At 40.5% G+C, this 19679-nt stretch overlaps 1 protein-coding gene across 6 annotated transcripts in view; it reads left to right on the forward strand.

The window, feature by feature from the left end:
• The window catches only part of LOC125905079 (mediator of RNA polymerase II transcription subunit 15-like), a 96321-nt gene that overhangs the window by 37351 nt on the left and 39291 nt on the right, over nt 1-19679 (forward strand). For 5 of the 6 annotated variants that reach the window (XM_049602899.1, XM_049602901.1, XM_049602902.1 and 2 more), the window contains exon 2: nt 9029-9066. The exons of the other annotated variant lie outside the window; for it this stretch is intronic. In XM_049602899.1, coding sequence (XP_049458856.1) covers nt 9029-9066 — 38 coding nt within the window. The remainder of the gene's footprint in view (nt 1-9028; nt 9067-19679) is intronic. 6 annotated transcript variants of the gene reach the window in all.

The following is a 19679-nucleotide window of genomic DNA, read 5'->3' on the forward strand; positions in this document are numbered from 1 at the left end:
TCTGAAAAAAGCTAAAACTTTTTTAACATCCAAACCCTTTATTCTCTTCAAGAGTAACTTAGGTATTTCTTAACCCTTGACCCTTTTTATGTCTGGGTTGACATAAACCCTTAATTTAACCAGTTAGATGTGGAAAAAATGCAGGATGTATACACGCTAAAATTACTGTTTATTTAAATAGAGTCTGATGGGTCTGACGGTAGTGATTTAGGGGCTGTTTTTGGTTAAACCACAAAGGATCTTACTCTGTTACAAAAAGGTCTATTTCTAAGACTGTCAGTGGGAAACACAAACACTATTAGGGCCCGTCCCAATACCCCCCTTAGCACTACCACTACATTTGTGCTTTCACGCGAGGGATAGTGGTGTCCCAATTCCTTTTTGCGTGTAGGGGTAGGGGGCATAACGAGGGGTAGTGGATATGAAACTAGCCCTTCGGGTCAAGGGATTTCAGATGCTGACTTGCCAGCAAAGGGTAGACGTTGCCATGGCTACCACCGAGCAAGAGACGGGGAAAAGTGTTCATATATAGCTAACATTACCATCGTCAGGTTGCTTGTTAGCTAGCTAGCTAGCTCACACTGTGTGACATCTGTCATCTGTTCTGTTGTGTTAAATTGTCAGACTTTCCACATTACGATAACACACCAGCTAGTGTAACTATGCTACTCGTAATGTTAGCTGGTTAGCTAGCTAGCAGAAGTTCCCCGTTGTCTGTCGTTCATCAGACGAAGCATGATGAATGTGGCAAACGCGATCGATAGTTACGCATGCGTGAACATAACCAATGCTGTGATGCAGTGAGTGGTGTCTTAGGGAAAGATTTCAACCCCTACCCCTCGTTGCTTCATTTCGAGAGCCAAGGGGTAGTGGGCAAGGGCTAAGGAGTAGTGGACAAGGGGGGGTGGACATACTTTGACAGGGTGCAAATGCCCCATATGGTTACATTGCAGCCTGTTTTCACGCTGCAGCCCTGTCGCTCAATACTAGGACAATTTCGAAAATAGTTGTCTCCATAAGTCACTTAGACACAAAAACATGAAAAAATAGGTCCAGGTTGAAGATATTGAAGTTACCCTTTAACATCACTAGTGAGTTCCATGTCACCTGTCGTCCCACATGCTTTTAGAGGATGGAGTCACTTGTGTCAGTAGAAAATGAATAGGCTGAACTTCTCCCAATGAATCATCACGTTGCTCTGTAATTACTGGATGTGTAAATAAGCTAATAACACATTCACTACATCATCTTAAAAGTTCAGTGTTGTGTTCAAAACTTGTACTGCTGCCCACAGGTGGCCAAAAACAAACAAACAAACAAACAAACAAAAGGACAACAACAACAAACAGTTATTGCAGGGATGAAAATATCGATGAGCCAAGAGAGTGAGTTTAAAAAAAGACTCAGCATGTCTTGGAGCTGCAGTGCATGCTGGTCTGCTTTCTGTTTTTGCCTCTGTTTACCCCCTGTGCTGATGGATTTCTCTGTTATTGATGTTAACTGGCGACTTAAGAAAGACGCCCTCGCACTTTGATTCAGTGCGACTGAAACTGTTTCTGTCTATAACATTTTCTGTTATCAAAGCCCTCTGTAGCTTTACCCAGGAGGACTCCCCTTGAGGAAAAAAATATCATAACTTAGTGGACCAGCCGAGGGAAATATACCTGAAATGAAAATGAAAATATATCAGGGCAGAGCAGCTTCACTGCTCTCTGGCTGCGTCAGCATGGCATTTAGTCAGTTATAAACAAGAGGAGGAAAAATGCATCGCTTAGAGACAACAAATGCAAATTTATATGCTCATTAGCTGTTGTTAAAAAGCATTCATTTCTATAAGGGTGTTTTATGTGTCTAATCTTAGACACTAGCAACAAGTAATTGGAGTGTTTTTCCTTCTAAATGGATATAAAGCATTTTAAACTCAAGCCTTGCTTCTAGCTCAGCTGTAGGTTCTTTTACTAAACAAATCGATTGCTCGGAGTAACTCTGCTACGGAGCTGTCATTTCTTGTCCCTTGAGATGAAGTACAACATCTCCAAACTGTATCTTCTGCCATCTACCGATGACAACTCCCCCCTCCACCACCTCCACCCTTTGCCTTGAAGGGTTTTATTGATATTGATTCAGATGGAAAGCTTAAGTACGTCTCCACTGAAGGGAGAATGAAAGCTGGGGTATTTTTAGATGCTGTCAATTGGCAGCGCTCCCTTCAGCGGGGGTGGGACCTGGCAGAGAGCACCAAATCAATGTGAACAGCATCGATGAGGATGTTCGGCCATATGTTGAGAATACAATACATAAGAAATATCGGCTCTAAGTGTGAAGTAGACTGATAAGTGAGTCCGTGCTGCCTTATTGATTTCTTCTGTTAAATCCACTTCAATCAGCCTTTCATCAAAAGGGAGATGAAAGAGAGTTGGTGGGCTGAAGGAGGATTTCTAAGCTTTGAACAATGAACTGTTCCACTGATGAGAGCATAGAAAGCTCAAGATTATTCCTGCTTGAAACAATCTTAGAGTGATATTCAACAACTTGAGCAATTTTCTACATAAGCACCCTCATCTCAACTTATATTATTTGTAGATGAAGTTGGACTAATTTCATAGCACTTGACTTGAAGTATTTCAGTGTCTCCTGCAGCGTTTTGGATCCAACAGGAGCTGTGAGGAGGAGAAGCAGCGTTTTATCTCAGTTACCAGCATGAGATATTAGAGATGTAGGTTATAATTTGTGTTAACACGGGGGAGGCCTCTCCTTTCATCGCCACTTAAATCTAATATCCTTCAACATCCCAGGTCTCGCTGACTCACACGGGTCGTGCCCCCCTGTGCCGAGGCATGGCGTGGATAATTAATCTAATTTTAGTGCTGGCAGTGTTATACTGGACAGAGATTTCGTTTTCACTTGTGTTAATGATGCAATGAAGGATGGTGATTCCAAGAAGAAACACAGGTTTAATCTGAGTCTTTATGATCCACATGAGAAGACCGAACATGTGTCTGGATATAATCATCACACGGTACACAATGTCACAAACTAGTTGAGAAATTATGACACAAAGGAGAAACAATTAAAAACAAATTTTCAGCATTGAGAGCAGTGCATGTAGGGTTAGAATTATTATTTTGATTATCTATCAATAACTTAAGTCATTACTGCAAAAAACAAAACAAAAACAAAACAATGATTTGCTGGTTCCATATAAACAAAAAATATCAATTGATTTCAGTAATGGAAATAACTGTTGTAGCCATAGAATAATGCACATAGCCACTGTGACATCACCAATTGGTTTGTGGACTCCATCTTGGACCATGTTTAGATGAGAGGGTGAAGTTAGGTTGCCACATTTGATTTGTGAAAAACCAGGACATTTGACCCGTGATGCAGGGAGCTAAACCATATTTGCAAATATACTATGTTAACAGTTGTAGGACTCCCTGTTGCCTCTCTTACCTCTATTTGTCCTGACATGCAGCCAAGCTGATAACACTCAGCTGTCAGATACAGCTGTTGCTTTCCTCTTTGACTGTTTACGGATATAAGCTTCATTGCACCTCACCATTTACTGAAGTATTAAGAAAAGTTATTAATGTACGAGTAATGTGAGTATGCTGGGTTTGTACCCTGTCCATGACAAAAACAATCTCCATTCAGTCTTTAGTGGGTTAAAGAGACTGGTTGCCATGGACACAGATGCACAGACCGAGTACATCAGTGGCTGAGAAATAATTGACCACTGATCATAAAGTCGAAAAGCTTACAGAAACCTACAAACTGGTTTTGTCAAGTGGTTTCAGGGTGATCCAGGCTTTTAATGCACGCAGTGATTTGTCAAAACTGACGTTAGACATCTTAATCATTCCAACAGCAGCACAAGACACAACTGTGTTCTACTTATTTTTACCTGTTTACAGCGAGGGATGGGATGTCTAAATGCAAAGAGGACAAAACAGAATAGTTGTAGAAGAATCCAGTTTTATGTGTAACTTTGACTTCTAAACTGGAAGTACATTTTCACAAAAACAACGGGACAATTTGTGTCCCAGAAAATGATAGTTATTTTCTGGGGCAGTTGCTTGAAATTGACAACAATCCTGGGAAAACTAGAACATGTGGCAGCCCTACTGCAGCTTGCTAGCTGCAAGCTTGGTTAAGAAGAAGAGAACATATACTTTATTAAACCCTGAGGGGAAATTCAGTTTTTTTTTCACTCTATTTCAGAGTTTCACACAGGCCCAAATCACCCACCCACACACGGATAAACAGGACCTATACCTGCATTAAATGAGATGTCAGAGTGAGGGAAGCTAATGCTAATGCAAATTTTTGCTTGCACAAAAACAGGCTTAAAAACCACTGAAACAAACTGAACTGACAAAAAAAAAAGCGAATATCCAACCCTTGAGAGGGTCTCTTAGTACAGCCAAATGCTGCAGTAGACTTTGTCCAGCAACCAAAACGTGGTCGTAGCTGTTGCTATTTCCCTGTTCAGTTATTTCAGTTTTCCAATAAGTATGTTTTGTTTTAATGGTTTTAAGCCTGTTTCTTGCTAGCCGGATTAGCATTAGCATTATTAACAGTTAAACAGTTACAGTTACATTGACCGTAAATGCACCGTGCTAACCAAGAAAGCAGCTAGCATTAGAGTTAGCTCCACCCTCTCGTCTAAATATCCAAAAATCCAATATGGCAATGGAAGAAAATGCCAAACTTGAGGCTTCAAAATGGGAGTCCACAAACCGATGGTTAATGTCACAGTGTACATGATTTTATACACTCAATGTGTAAAAATCTGGCAAAACAATTGAAAATGCAGAAAGTCTTGCAGCTGAACCAGATGAAACAAACACCACATGTTTTGCTAGCTCCCCCATTTGTAGATGACGTTTAAGTAAACACACCAAGATGAGTATTTGGAGTAAAGCAAGCCATTTCTTCATTTTTGACTATGATTACTTTTTCTCACACATCAAACTATTTGTAATTTTACTACTGCTCCTCTTTGTGTGACTTCCAGTACATGCTTATGTGATCTTAAACCAAAGTATTCCTGTTATATATTGATGTATTTGTAATGGACAAGGTCACATATTTAGGTTTATCACACCGAGGTTAAAGACTTATCTGGGTTTAATGTTTACATGTGCAAAAAGAAATAAGCTTCTACTTCGACAGATTACCAGTGTGCACATAAACATACTTATTCTTTAATTTTCTGTCTCTCTTCATTCCTACAGTTCATTTTTATTCAACCTGTTTTTAATGGAGTAAGGCAGACTACGCATTAATGTATTTTTGCAAGGTATTTCTTCACATTCTCATTATAGTGATCTTTGGTTCTGCTTTACCGTCTCCTCCAGCTTTTCCTGCTTGGTTTTAGAATATAACCAGTGACCTCAGACTCAAAATCCAAAGTGCTCTACCGTCTGAGCAACCGTTGATGCCGTCTCATTATTTCTCCACCGCTAACACACACCAAACTAATCCTGCTGTCATTTTCTCCAGACCGAGCAGAATTACCCATCTGTCTACCATCTATAATAAAAGTGCTGCTCAGTCATTATGAGCCCGCTGACAGAGAAGCAAAAATAATGCTGTCTCGTTTGACAAAAGCATACTTAATAGTATGTTGCTTGGAAAGCTTCAGGGATGACATTTTCATATAGAAAATATCATAAATCATAAATGATATAAATAAAGAATGCCAAAGATAAAAGTCTAATGCACTAAAACCAAAAATATATCCACATATCTCAGTCCAAAATCAAACTGTATTAAACCCAGGCAGTTAGTTTGTCAGTGACAACTCCTACTGTTTACTTTGTGCTGCATTACACAGCAGCCAAAGCTGGGCAGCAAAGAGTAAACAAGGAACTGAACCAACATCCCGTGTAGCATCAGATCTCTACGAGAAAGGCAAAGGGACAAGGACAAATGGAAATGACTGATAGCTTGGCAATGGTATTTTGGAATAATAATGTCAATAGTTTGATAGTACCTCTGCATTAAAACATGACTAACAACCCGTAATTTTGTGATTCAAGTGAAGTAATTACTAATGTAAGTCCATGGATTTTTAAACATCTGCTCGCTCTGTAGAAAAGTATTTTATATTGGGATTTTTTTGCAGGTGATGTAGATATAAATAACCCTGTACAGGGGATCAATATGTGGTATATGTCATCAAACATTTATAAAATGAAAAGATCTGTTTTCCTACTTTGAATAATGGACTACTATCAGTGAACATCTTCATCTCAGAGATTCAAATACTGTAGGTGTGGTATTGTGCTCATTAAAGGCTGTTTTCCCAGTTGGAACAACAAACAATCGAGCCAGTCAGAGCTTTGTAGGGAGGATTAACGAGGGGTCGTCCCCCCTGCAAGGACCAGGAAACAATGGCAACATTAAAAAACTGTGACGAGCTTGGATGAGATTCAAACAGCTGCACAGGTTGATGTGAGTCGACTTACAGAAATAAATCTTTGATGAACATGATAAACTTTAAAATTAACCTGTCTAGACAACCGCTTTTATGTCAAATGAAAATTATGCTGACAAGACTGACACCTCACTAGATACTGACTGATGATGTCAGAGCATCTGATTACCAGTGAACAGTGTTAATATGGACACCTGGGACAATACTCCTGTTACAGAGATCCTGCAATAAGGCCTCGACTAAAGCCATGTTTACACAAATTCAAACAGGGTGAGCAGCACAATCAGAGCTCGGGAGTCCACCATTGTTGTTGTGATGGTCGACTTTCTCGCACATGCCTAGTGACTGGAAGCATAATGTGCATGTGTGAAAAGTCTCCTTTTTCAGAGGAACTGCATATTGCAAGTTTACATGACAACGAAGACAGTGCTGTTTCCGAAAAATTGCACTCTGGAACCTGTTTTCAAAACATTGCGTTTTCAGGCACCCAAAACGCCGCTCTCGTGTGAACTATTGGCCAAAACACAACTAAAGTTTACCGTTATTGGTTGAAATCGTTGTCGTATAAACGGGACCCTTCATTATGCAGGCTTTGCTTTTCACACAGAACCAAATAATGGTGGCATCATGCTGCTCCAGTGTGTGATTTTAGATAGCATGCTGGTGTTCCAGAAGCAAAAAACACATGACAGGCGTGACATGTAACAAAACAGTTTTGGACTCCAGTCCAAGTGAGACATGTAACACATACATTAGCAGCACATTCTAAACACTAACAATGGCGTTACATGGCAATAACAGTTGTTTACTGTTCCTGTTACATGACGGTTGATCTCGTCCTCTTCTCAAAGGGTAAGGAGTGCCCTGACCTTATTGTCTCCCTAATTTGCAGACTTTTTGGGTTGGTCTGTTCTTCTTTGTGTTAGCTGCTAACTGCTATTTTCTGCTTCTTAAATCTCCCAGTAGTGGGTTGCACACATAACGTGTCGTCAAAACGCCACCCCAGTCCTGCTGGCTGTCCCTTTTACACAGATGTTGTTTCAGCGCTATTACAGCCTTATTTAAAGAACAGTGAGGCAGGATGACGGCAAATCATTCCCACCTTGAACAGGCTGGGTAAAAGAGGCTGATGATGCATCAGGGCAGTGCCCGAAACTCAGATTGCATTTCTATTTCTATACTCTCTAGTGGTCATCTATTTGAGCTGCATCAAGGCCAAAACACACTGATGTTTGTCAAAAAATACACCCCTATCATTTTTTAATGTGCAGCCCCACACTGGTGGCGGCAAGCTGCGCGTCAGCACTCCTGGATGTACACCAATGTCCTTTTTCCAGCTTCACCACCCCAAGAATTAAATGCACCCTCCCATTCACTCTCTGCTGGTACATACCAGCTCCCATAGCAGCTCTTTTTCTCTGCTCCTACAGCAGCTTGACTCCTCATCTTACCGCTGATACAAAGAGAACTCAGATGCTGTTGCTGTGTCTCGTGTTTGACAATGAATGGATCAGGAGGGAGGGATCTAATGCAGCATTCTGTCTACACTCTGCCCCCATGCAAATGGCTGAAATTTAATAGACACTGATATAAATGGCTGCATGGTGTTGCAGTGGTATGCATTGTTGTCTCACAGCAAGAGGATGCCTTGTTCAAACCCAGGGAGGGGGAGTTGGCATGTTCTCCTCGTGGCAGTGTGGGCTTTCTCTGGGCCCTCCAGGCAGTCCACAGCAGGTTAGGGTAATTAGTGACTCTAAATTGGCCATAGGTGTGAATGCTTGTCTGTCTCTATGTGTCAACCCTGTGAAAGTCTGATAGCCTGTCCAGGGTGTACCCTGCCACTTGCCCAGTGACAGCTTGGATAGACTCCAGCCCCCTGCGACCCCTATCAGGATAATTGGCTATGGAAAATGAATGAACAATGGATATGAATGTGTGTGGCAATTAATGCTCATATATGCTTTCACAGGTTGCATTGGATAACCTAATTAACTAAGGTCAGACTCAAGGTCATCATGGGATGGAAGGAGAGTGTTATGTCAGTCATCATCAAAATCTCTTTGGTCAACAGCTCGCTTTCTTTTTTTGTGATTACCATTAAATTATTAAATTTGCACCCCGTTACTTATAATGACAGAGAGGCTTCCCCTTTTATCGCCCTCAAATATTTCAGCATCATCTCTGGCCCTCGTGATTCATACTGGTTGTGCATTCTGTGTGCCAAAGCTTGGCGTGGATAATTAATCTAATTTTAGCATGGTGTGTTTGTGTGTGTGTGACAGAGAGAAATACTGGACAGTGTTGTCATGTTCTCTCAGCGCGCACGTTGAAGGCTGCATCAGTCTGACATACTGTTATCTCCCTCTCTCTGTCAGTGTCCCTTGCTCACTCCTCTGTCTTCCTGTTTCTCCTCTCCTATCATGGATGCTTGAGACAAAGCAATTGTGTATTCTGGACTGATATTTTGTGTCTTCTCGCATCTGTGTTTCCTGCCATGGTCTGATACCTGTAGCTACTGAAGCACCTGTGATAATGAAATTATCTTTAATTCATCTCTCTCTGTTTCTCTTGCTGTCTCTCCAGCGGTGGATGCGGTGCCGGTACGGAAAGATGGGGATCAGGTAAAATTCTATTATCTTATCTTCTTTTTTTTTTTTTTTTTGTAAAGCCTCTGTTCTTTCTGCATGCCTCAATCTATTTTCCCATTTTGCTGAAAGCCACTGTGACAGAATAACAAAAAGACACCAGTGCTGGTGTCCTCGGCTCTCCTCTTACATCTGAACAGTCTCCAGACAGAAATGGCGGTGTGTGAGAGAGTGTTGCTCTTGTCTCCTCAAATCTTTTAGAGGTGAGAAAAAGAAGCACTGTTACTCACCCAGAACTGCCTCCTACTGTTAGACGGCCAGACCTCAGCCCCAAGAAAGGTTGCCCAGATCTAAACTCTGAAAAAAGGATAAATGATTCACGATGTGTGGAGACTGTGTGTAGGTGTGTCTGTGTTGTCTTTTGTCTAGACTACGGTCAGGAAGTATTCGGACAATATCACATTTCTTGTTGGTTTTCTCTCTGTATTGCAGCACAATGGAACTCAATCAGTTTGACACTCAAACAAATTCATTTTTAAAGCTCATTTAAAATCAATCAGAGTTGACAAGCGTGCTGTACAATGAAATAAGAAAAATAATATCAACGCAAAGTTGAGAAAAAAACAACAATTTTATTTCCTTACATTTCACCAGTGTGAGTGATCTAGGTGCCGCACAGGCGTAGAGGAAAATGGAGTGGTGTTTACCAGTGCCAACTGCAGAAACACGATTGCCCCAGTCTTGCTGTGGTCCATGCCCCCAGGAAGTGCACCAAGCTTTGAAGCCAATTTTCTTTGTGGCCAAACAGTGGCACTGCAATTCTGAGGTCCGTTACGTGATGCCAGTGGGCCCAAAAAGACGTTTTCCCATAGACTTACATTGGGACACAGAAGTCTATAAATCGGTGGACACGTTTTTTTGAGCATCACAACCCCCCAAAAATGAGTCATTCCACTATCAAGATTTAATCCATTTGGTCCGATAAAGTTTGGAAAGTCTAAAAGAGCCACAAGATTAAATTATTTTATCCCCATTCAAGTTATTGGAACTCTACTCTGGAAGTAAGCTTAGAGTCCGCCACAAGTCAGATCCACTCAACGGCCATAAGCCTCTGGTTTGGTTTATGGACCCAATAATGCGGAGCAGTGCTGATCATCTGGGTAATTTCATATCATTGAAATAGAGCCTTTTTGGCTTCACGCAGCACTGAGCAACTTTTATAGGGATTAACTGGCCACTGCCACCAGTTCTGTATCCAGGTCTCTTAACACATCCGTGCTGTGGTCAAGCCATAAACAGAAATCTCTCTTCTTCCTCTTTGGCAGTTGTGGCAGCACCTTTCCTGGAGCACTGCTGTTTATGATCGCTCCATCACATTGGCTTAATGCTACAAATGCAGTTACAAATGACAGATCCTCCAAGTGCAGTGTTTTCCATTACGAAGCCTGTCAGAATTTTGTTGAGAACTGGAGGCAAGGCCTCCTTGTAATTCTCTATGCAGGAAATACCCTCGGACTGAACTGTCTGCATTTTGGGCGATGTAGGCACTATGTTTTGACAAGGAGGAAGAATGCGTTGAATAAAAAAGACGTTGATTCTGCTGTATCCAATTTGATCCTTTGGTGATGTCTATTGCGAGTCTGACAATGTTACAGGAGTGCAATGCTAAATCAGTGGAGTACTTTTTTATTGCTGTATTTTAACTATAGTTTGACGTTGAGGGTCAGACCTTTAGTCCCCCGATTTTGAAACAATGCACCAGGACAATCTTTCTAATGAGGATGAGACAGCCAAAGGTTTTATGGCCAAACAGTGAGATGTTCTTGACTGGCTGCTGGCAGAGCATTACAAGAGATGTCAGTGAGTTGTAGACTTCAGACAGTCACTGAAATATTAAATATGATGGGAAGTCCTGGTGGCTGAGGGGTAAAGGCACACATCATATAACCACATACGCTTCATCGTCTGCTTCTACACTACCAATTGTCTAATAAAGACAAGCATTTATTAAAAAATGATAATCCAGAGAATCCAAAGAAGTACTACTGTATATATGAACACTTTAATTTTATGATGCTTTGTTCAAAATTGTTCAAGTTAATTGGGTAGCTGTGTTGACTCACAGCAGGAGGGTGCTGGGTTTTACTCTTCTGTTTGTCCCAAGCCTGAACCAGTCTAGATCTGTCCCACAGTCTATAGTCCAAATTAATTAGTGACTCACCCAGTGCGAGCAGGGAGAAGCTGAGGTGGAAGGATTTCCGATTATTTTAGCCCAGAGAGATGGGGGTTATGTGTGTTTGGTCAATAAAAGGGGAACTTTTCAGCTTTTCAGGGAAATTTTCAGCCTGGACCCTATCCTACGTATTTGTGCCTAAGTGACCGGGGAACAACAATATTTGAAATTGGTCAAGTATTGAAAGAGAGAGCTGCAGCCAGCAGCAGCACTTACATTGTAACCACTTTGGGCAGGTGTGCCCTGTCAATGTACATCCAAAAAAGTGCTTGTTTTTGCCACTGACAGGCTACAATTGTTATCATGAATGCCATGCAACATTACAGAAAGGACTCTACAGAGAAATTAAAAGTTTTATTCTATCTTTCATTTGTTCTGCTTTGTGTTGTGTCAACAAGTTTCGCTAAAAGAGAGGTCTCACTCTGAAAAACAGAGTTTTTCATATTTTTGATTTCAATACAGCAACAGCTGATCGCTGACAATCAACCGTAAGTCCTTGTGAGCCGCTCTCTTCATGCTCTCTCTGTCTGGTCAGCACAAGCTAACACAACACAACAAGATCTCATCGCTACTCGTCATATTTTGCCACTTGGGCAGAAGCCTCACAGCAGCAACTATCTTTTTCATTAAACCTGTTAATAACCATCAGGGAACATTAGCCGCGTGATGAAGAATGGATTAGAATGGATGTGGGGGATAAGCCTGCCTTATTTAAGATCTTAAATGCGTTCGTCTTGTTTCATTCAAAACTTTTTATTGTCACATGACGATCTAAATGCTTTTACAGAGCCAGACAAGAAGAACAATTAATGATAAGCACTGAATATGTCTCAACATATGGTGAGAAAATGGAATTGTTCAAAGAAATCAGGACAGACTGAGGACATATTGGTATCAGCTTTCAGAGGCTCATATTAGTCAAACCTTTGTGTCCTCCTCTGTGTATGCCTGCACTCTCATGACTGGCTGTGCGTGACTGGGTGTGAAGGTGTATGTATGTGTGTGTGTGTGTGTGTGTGTGTGTGTGTTTTAGTCTCTTACCAAGGCCACAGAGCCGCTCTCCCCAGGGCTCAGACTATTACTGAGCCATGTATCACTTCTCAGCTGTGGACCCTGGGGAGAGAGAGAGCAGTAGAAAGAGTGTGTGAGAGAGGAAGACGAAAACATCCATCTTGCTGTTTTTCCATCCCTGGCCGCTGCTTTCTTTTCTTTAGTGTTGCCATTCTTCCTCCTACACAAGGGTTGGAAGGCCAACATGCACCGCTAGTTTTATGACTGTATAAATATTTTACATTTGTTAACATTACTGCTAGATTAATTACAGCTTACAAGGGAAAGAGCAAGAGGGAAATAACCTGTAGCTTCTTTCCTGTTGCTTTCTGTCCCTTTGCCTCCTTTTTTAGATTTTCGAATGAGCGCCGACAGTTGGTGGCCATGGCGTTGGCAGTGGAATTTCTGATTAAGTGTCGCTCCTGTTGAGCGCTGATCTCACGGCAGTACTTGAGTTCTTTGCTTCCATAAACATGACTCCTCTGCGTAATTTATAGACCCACAGAGGGGAGAGGCCAGCAGGTGGAGAGGGATTTGAAGAAGAATAAAACCGGAGCTCAGAGATGATTCAGACTCAGAAACAGGGGGCTCTGGACCCAGTGCGACAAACAAAACAACACAGGCTGACAGAGAAAGTAAATACTGTGCAGCCAGAGTCAGAAAAAGAAACACACTACTATAAAAGTTGAAAGGTACAGGCTGGGAAAATGAGAATTTTGAAGAGTTGCCAGAATAGCGGTTTGAGATTTGTATACTGAAAAATATGATCAAGGATTTTAAATGGGCTTTTGCAACATCTGTAGACGAAGCGTTCACCATCCTCTTTTCTCTTTGTTCTCTTTTTTTTTCTCTTGTGATACGTAGTTGCAACTTAGGAAACATCTGCTGGCAATAGCATGTAAGAGAAGTTGATACGGTGTCAGAAGCCGGGCCCCATTTCTTCCTATGAAAGTTGCTCAGATGTGCATGAAGCCAAAAAAGTTACTATACGTTCAAACCAGAAGCTTCCAAAGAGGCAAAGTCTCTCGCGAATGCCCAAGAAGCACGACTGTCAAAAATATTTGTGGCAGCTTTGGTCGCTCTAGTCGCTCATCATGTGAATCATTGAACGTTCGATCGTGCTTGTCAATTTAAAGGAGCTGCAAAGTGGACTACTGGCTTGAAAGCAGCGTAGTTGCTGCTTGCTGTTGTCCCGTCAAAAAGCTCATAGTTGGCCTACACAAAGTTATGTTTGTTCAATGAAAACAGAAAACATATGTCATCCCATTCAAACCAAGCAAGGAAGACTTGCATGCTACGTCGCAACATTAGCCTGCAATTCTCTCCTCTATTACTAACATTACACACTTTAAAACTCACCAGACCAACCAGCTACCTCCGTGACGCGGTCCCAAGCCTCATTCTTTTTATTTTGATCTCTGTAACTGAACAGCGACACATTATTATGGACTGAGTGGGCGCGAACGCAAGTAATAAACTTCTCGATATACATTGTTGGAACAAGTGTGCTGTAGGAACTAAAGTTACATGGCTTGTTCTCTGGGACCCACGTCATCGAAGCACGTCAGCATTCCGACTGGCTGTCGCAGAAACGCGTCAGAGCTCATTACCATAAAGTTAAACGAGTTTAACTCCCCTCCAGACCGCTCCGGTTGCTTTAGTCGCCCAAGACACGTGGCTGACGACCAGGTCACCCAAGTCGCCCAAGTCATCGGGCTCTCATTGAAAATGAAGGACTTCCGCCGTTTTGGAAGCTCTGGTTGCTGTTGGTCTGAATGTACAGTTAGACTTCCATAAAATTACCCAGACCTTCTGCCCTGCTTCCGCACTGTGTGGCCCATAGCGCAAGTGCAAGACTTTCAATGTCTGAGAGGCTAACTCCCAGTTTAGTCCTTCTCTGTGGCTCTTCTAGAATTTCGAAATGTTATCCGATGTAAAAGATCAAATTCTGATAGTGGAACAAATCGTTTTTTGGGGGTTGTTACACTCAAAAATTAATCCACTGATTTACAGATGTCACTTTTACAATTAAAGTCTGTTTAAAAAAAGATGTTTTGGGGTCCAATGGAGTCACGTGACAGACCAGCAAGGCTACTCTGCCAAATTTACTTCAAAGCGTAATGCCATACCTGCGGGTTTTGGCAACAGCAGCTGAGGCTATTTAAAAATGCCATTGAATCTTCATTGAATGTTGACGCTAAATAATAATGACAAACCTGTTCGACATCACAGCAACCCTGCTTGGAGGTGGGAGGGCACATATTTACCCAACTCCAGAGATGGTTCATATGGGGCGCCACTCGGCACACCTCGGTACATTGAAAGTGGTAATGGTGATGCAAATCAACGTTGCATGGTTTGACTCGGAGTGGCCAATGGTGACAATGGCAAAGCCCTAATGATGGCATCAGAGAGACAGTCAGGTGATAACTGAAGTCAGTGGGAATCATCTTCTGGTCACCATGAATGTCTGTAATACATGTCATGGCAATCCATCCAATAATCAAGATAGTTCAGTCCAGACCAAGTGGTGGGCAGACCAATATCAGCACCCCTAGCATAAACTAACATTGCGGGCAGCTTGCACTATTAAAAAATCAGTTTATCAGAAAATTTATCAGTTATTTAAACAGCACTTAACAAACTTAAGATATCACAGACACAAACTATAGCTCATGTTTAACTAACAAAGGCGGGAATCAGAGGTATGAGCTCATCATGCTGGACACACATTAGCACATTAAACACTGTCATGGTAATCGAGGAAACATCCCTGCAGCATTAGGCTCCATGAAAGGCACATTAGCTGAAACATCAGCCTGTTTGTGGTTCCACTAAAAGTCAGATCAATAGTGAGTGCTCCTATCAGATCTCCTCTGAAGATGTACGACTTTCAAATTCACACAAGTCTCACTTAAAGAGCGGAAAACACAAACAGATCTGACTGAGATTCAGGCAATCTCAAGACTTAATTGATTGCCATTAGTGTTTTTCCTTTCAGACTTCAAATGAGTTTCTGAAAGATGATACCACAAAGACATTTTCCTGAAAGCTGCTGCTAGATATTGAACCACTATTCCATTTTGTTATGTTTCCTCCTTTTAATGCAGAAACTCTAATGTTTCTCACCAGGATTTGAATATGTTAAAAGTGTAAAAGTGTCTGAAACTGCATTTCCACATCATGTGACGGAAAAATTAATGAAATTCTTTGAAGATTAGCAGCTCTTTAAGCAAGATGATCCCACAGCTCTAAAATTTAAATGCCTTGGGTATCTTGCATGTCATACAAAATCCTATCACCGGTTTTCTATTACGCACCTATTGTTCTTTATGTAATTTATTGTCCCACTGAGCCACTGATATCATTTAAACCCTCTAACCCAGTCAGTGGTTCTCAACCTTTTTTGGGCCAGTGTCTCCCTATCTCATTATCCAAGTCCCTCACTGCCCCCATCAGTTAAAATGTCTGCTAAATGTCTTTCTTGAATATTAATTTTGATTATTATTCTGTAATATCATTACAAAAAAAGCATGTCATGGAATGCTAAATAACAAATTTGATTAAACTGGACAGATGGAATACTATTATCATTAGTTCCTCAGGGAACAAAATAAGTCACGTGCATTCAATTATATTTATGAGTGTTAAATAAATCAGACAGTTAGAAATTTTTCATTTCAATTGTAATTATCTCTTGTTATTGATCATAAACAGCAGACATTGCCAAACAAAAAGCATCTTATAAGAAATTTTGAACATCAAACATAATTTTCTGTATTTTGGTGAATTTTTATGCACCAATTTATGGCGGAAAAGGTTTTTATTTATGTAATGGAAAACACTTAATTCAAAATATAAAAATATAATGGAATATAATGCAGTATGGCTCTCTTCATTATGTATTGCTTTCAAATATTTATTCTCCTGTAGGCCACCTTTTCTCATTTAATATCAGCTGAGTAAACACACATGTTGGCATGATTTACTCTTCCCTCCTCTTTTGTTTGGGAAAGTAAAATCTTTAAACGTGCTTATTGCACCAATTATTGTCAGTGGCATGCTCATTTATTTTAATTTCATTAACAAACTCTTGGACTTAATTAACTCAGAAGTGTTTTAAGATTTCTAATAATGTTCACAACTTTCTGCACATTCAAAACTATCCCACATATCTGTGCTCTGAAAAAGTTATATTCCTTTGAGGAAAATCAGTCCTGTCCTATAGTATAGCTGTGCATTACGTTGTTGCTCTGCACTCTAGTATCCCTGCTGTGTGTTGCTCTTTATCAGAAGTGGAAACTGAAACCAGACCATAAAGGGCCTAGTGTTGTCAAGATACTGGAATTTTCAGCTTTGGTACAATATGTTAAAAGAGATATCAATATTCAATACCATCTTTGATACCACAAGAAAAATTGACATTTACGATATAAGAGTAATTTTTTTTATTATAGGATAGATGTAACAAGGCTATATGAAGTCACCGACAATTTTTCTTTTCTTTGTTAGTAGCAGGGAATAGCAGAATGACTGTAGTAAACAATAAGAAAGAGTAACAATGTGTATTGATACTGCAGATCTATATTTCTGACAGCACTGGGAGAGTGGACTGTACAGACTACTTGGATATAAAACGCCATCACTTCATTATTTTATCCTATTAGACATTTGTGTGAAGTTTTGACACAATTAGGGTATGAATTCTTGAGTTATGGCCAAAAACATATTTTGTGAAGTCACACTGACCTTGACCTTTGACCACCAAAATCCAATCAGTTCAGTGTTGAGTTTACATTTGTGGCAAAATTGGAGAAATTCCCTCAAGGTATTCTTGAGATATTGCATTCACAAAATGAGACAGACGAGGTCACAATGTACTTGACCTTTGACTAACAAAATCTAATCAGTTCATTAAGACCAAGGAACGTTTGTGCCAAATTTAGAGAAATTCCCTCAAGGAGTTTTTGAGATATCACTAATGTTCACGAGAATGAGACAGACAAAATCACTGCAACCTTGACCCTTTACCATCAAAAACTGTTGTTGAGTTCAAGTGGACAATTTGAAGAAGTTTTCTCAAGTTGTTCTTGAGATATTTGCGTTCATGAGAATGAGATGGATGCAGGGTCACAATGACCTTGACCTTTGACCCTTTACCACCAAAATCTATTCAGTTAATCGATACAATTATAATGATAAAATTGTGAAATGTGCATGTTGGACAAAACTGGCTTTAAAAAGAGACACCCAAACACCCCAAAAAGACACATCAGTGACTCCCTTTATATTACTTCAGCTGTTCCCCTGGGGGGGCAGTACCAGAAACGCTTCTCTAACCAAAGGAGCCCTCAAATTGCTAATGTTGTTCAAGAAATAAATAGGAAATGGAAAGACCTACAAAGCCCCAGAATTCATCCTTCACCCTTGTAAAGGTATATCAGTTAGTGTTTGCAAACAGATTGACTATAGTTTGGAATTTTGCCTCCCTGTATTTGAATATTTGCAGTGTTGTGTCTTGGATGCCTGCTGCTTTTGATCGGGTTGCTACCTTTTTACAGAGCCCCAGTCACAACTGAGCACTGTGGGGGTGCACGCCCATAAAAGTCCCAAACACAGAAAATAAGAAAACGCAGGCAGAGTGCAGAGTTTCTGCAGAAAAATACATCGCCACACACTGAGAGTGGGTCAGGAGGGATTGCTTCTGTATCTGTATTCTGAGTCTTTCTGGGAAAATCCTGCCTTGTGTATCCTTAAACTATAAAATGTGTTTTTTCTGTGCTTTCCTGAAGAAATTCTTAATTTCAATCAACAAGTTTAAAGTTTTTGTCACAAACAAAATATTACTGTATGTAGGGAAATGATTGACAGTATTGGTATCTATGACTGTGCAATTTATCTAAACTAAGCACAAAAGGAAAGTTTTTTTTGGTAGATTATTGGGCGCAACCTACATACTCAGTTCTGCTGCTCATCCCACAAATTCATGTTCCTTGCAAATGTGTCACCATTTAAAAGGGAAATAAACAGGCTTTCCAACGGTATAAGATTTATTGCCAAGAAGCATTGTTACAACAAAAAAATAATCTGGTCCAATGCATGCTTGGATATGTTTAAGCACCCTGCGAACCTGTGCTGATATGTTAAGCTGAGAATGTCAGTTTACTGAGAGAGAGTCGATGTTATCGTGACACAAAATATGAGTATGTGCGCACGCACGCACACACACACACACACACACACACTACAAAGATGGTGATGACGCCTGATTTTTTTGTCCTCAGTTGACCAGGAGACCTTAACATTCACTCACTGAGGGGTGTTTCTGAATCCAAATCCTGCTACCTCTGACGTAAGCTGTGTTAATAATACCCACACACAGTCCAAGGACAGAGATGACACCACTTTTATCAGTTCCTACCGCATTTGATTGTTATACATCATGATTGAAACCTGCTACACACACAGTTAATCTTTATGTGAGCTACATATCGACCCTGAACCCTGTTTTGTTTTTCCTGAATAATTTATAAGGAAATACACAATGTTTTCTTCTGTATAGCCTGCAAAGGGTGAAAGGGTCATCGATCGATACCAAGACTGACAGATTGACTAGACCAGCTGCTGAGATTTCAAGACTCACTGTGCTGTATATCAGACTTATGTTAATAGAAAACAATTAATTTTCTTGCCAGTGGCATAAACTCTAGAGTTTGCTAACAGGTCGCTCAGTCTACCACTGCAGTCCAGATAGAAACATCTTAAGAACTTTCGGATGGATCGCCATTAAATTTTGACATTCATGGTCCTCAGAGGATAAATTCTCCTAAGGTTCACCAGTGAAATGTCTTGACATTTATTAGATGGATTGCCATGAAATTTGGTTCACAGTCATGCCCCCCCCCTCAGGATGAACTGTACAAATTTAAGTGACTCCCTGACTTTTCATTTTGCACCATCATCAGTTTAAATGTACGGTGTTTAGTGCTAATCATCAAATGGTGGCATTTTATTACACAAAACTAAAAAAGGGGATTATAATTTATAGCATGTTTATCCTCCTCCAAAATGACTCTTGCTTTGTATTATTTTTTGATGTTTCAGTTTGACGTCTTGAAATGAGCTATATAGCTGACATTTCAAAGGGAATTTTTTTTCTTTTAAGTTTCTAGTTTTCTTTTGTCCCCGATTTGTCTCCCTCCGCCAATGCCATCTGGTTGCCTTTTCACAATCCATAAAGTGTAATTGCTGGTTTACTACAATTTTGTACAGTTATGGTTACAGACTGTCTCTCCACAACCTCCACCTCTCTTTTTTTCTCCAAATTCTTTTCTATGTAATAATATTGTTATTGTAAACTTTTTTG

Source organism: Epinephelus fuscoguttatus, linkage group LG17 (assembly GCF_011397635.1).
Source record: "Epinephelus fuscoguttatus linkage group LG17, E.fuscoguttatus.final_Chr_v1".
NCBI lineage: Eukaryota > Metazoa > Chordata > Actinopteri > Perciformes > Serranidae > Epinephelus > Epinephelus fuscoguttatus.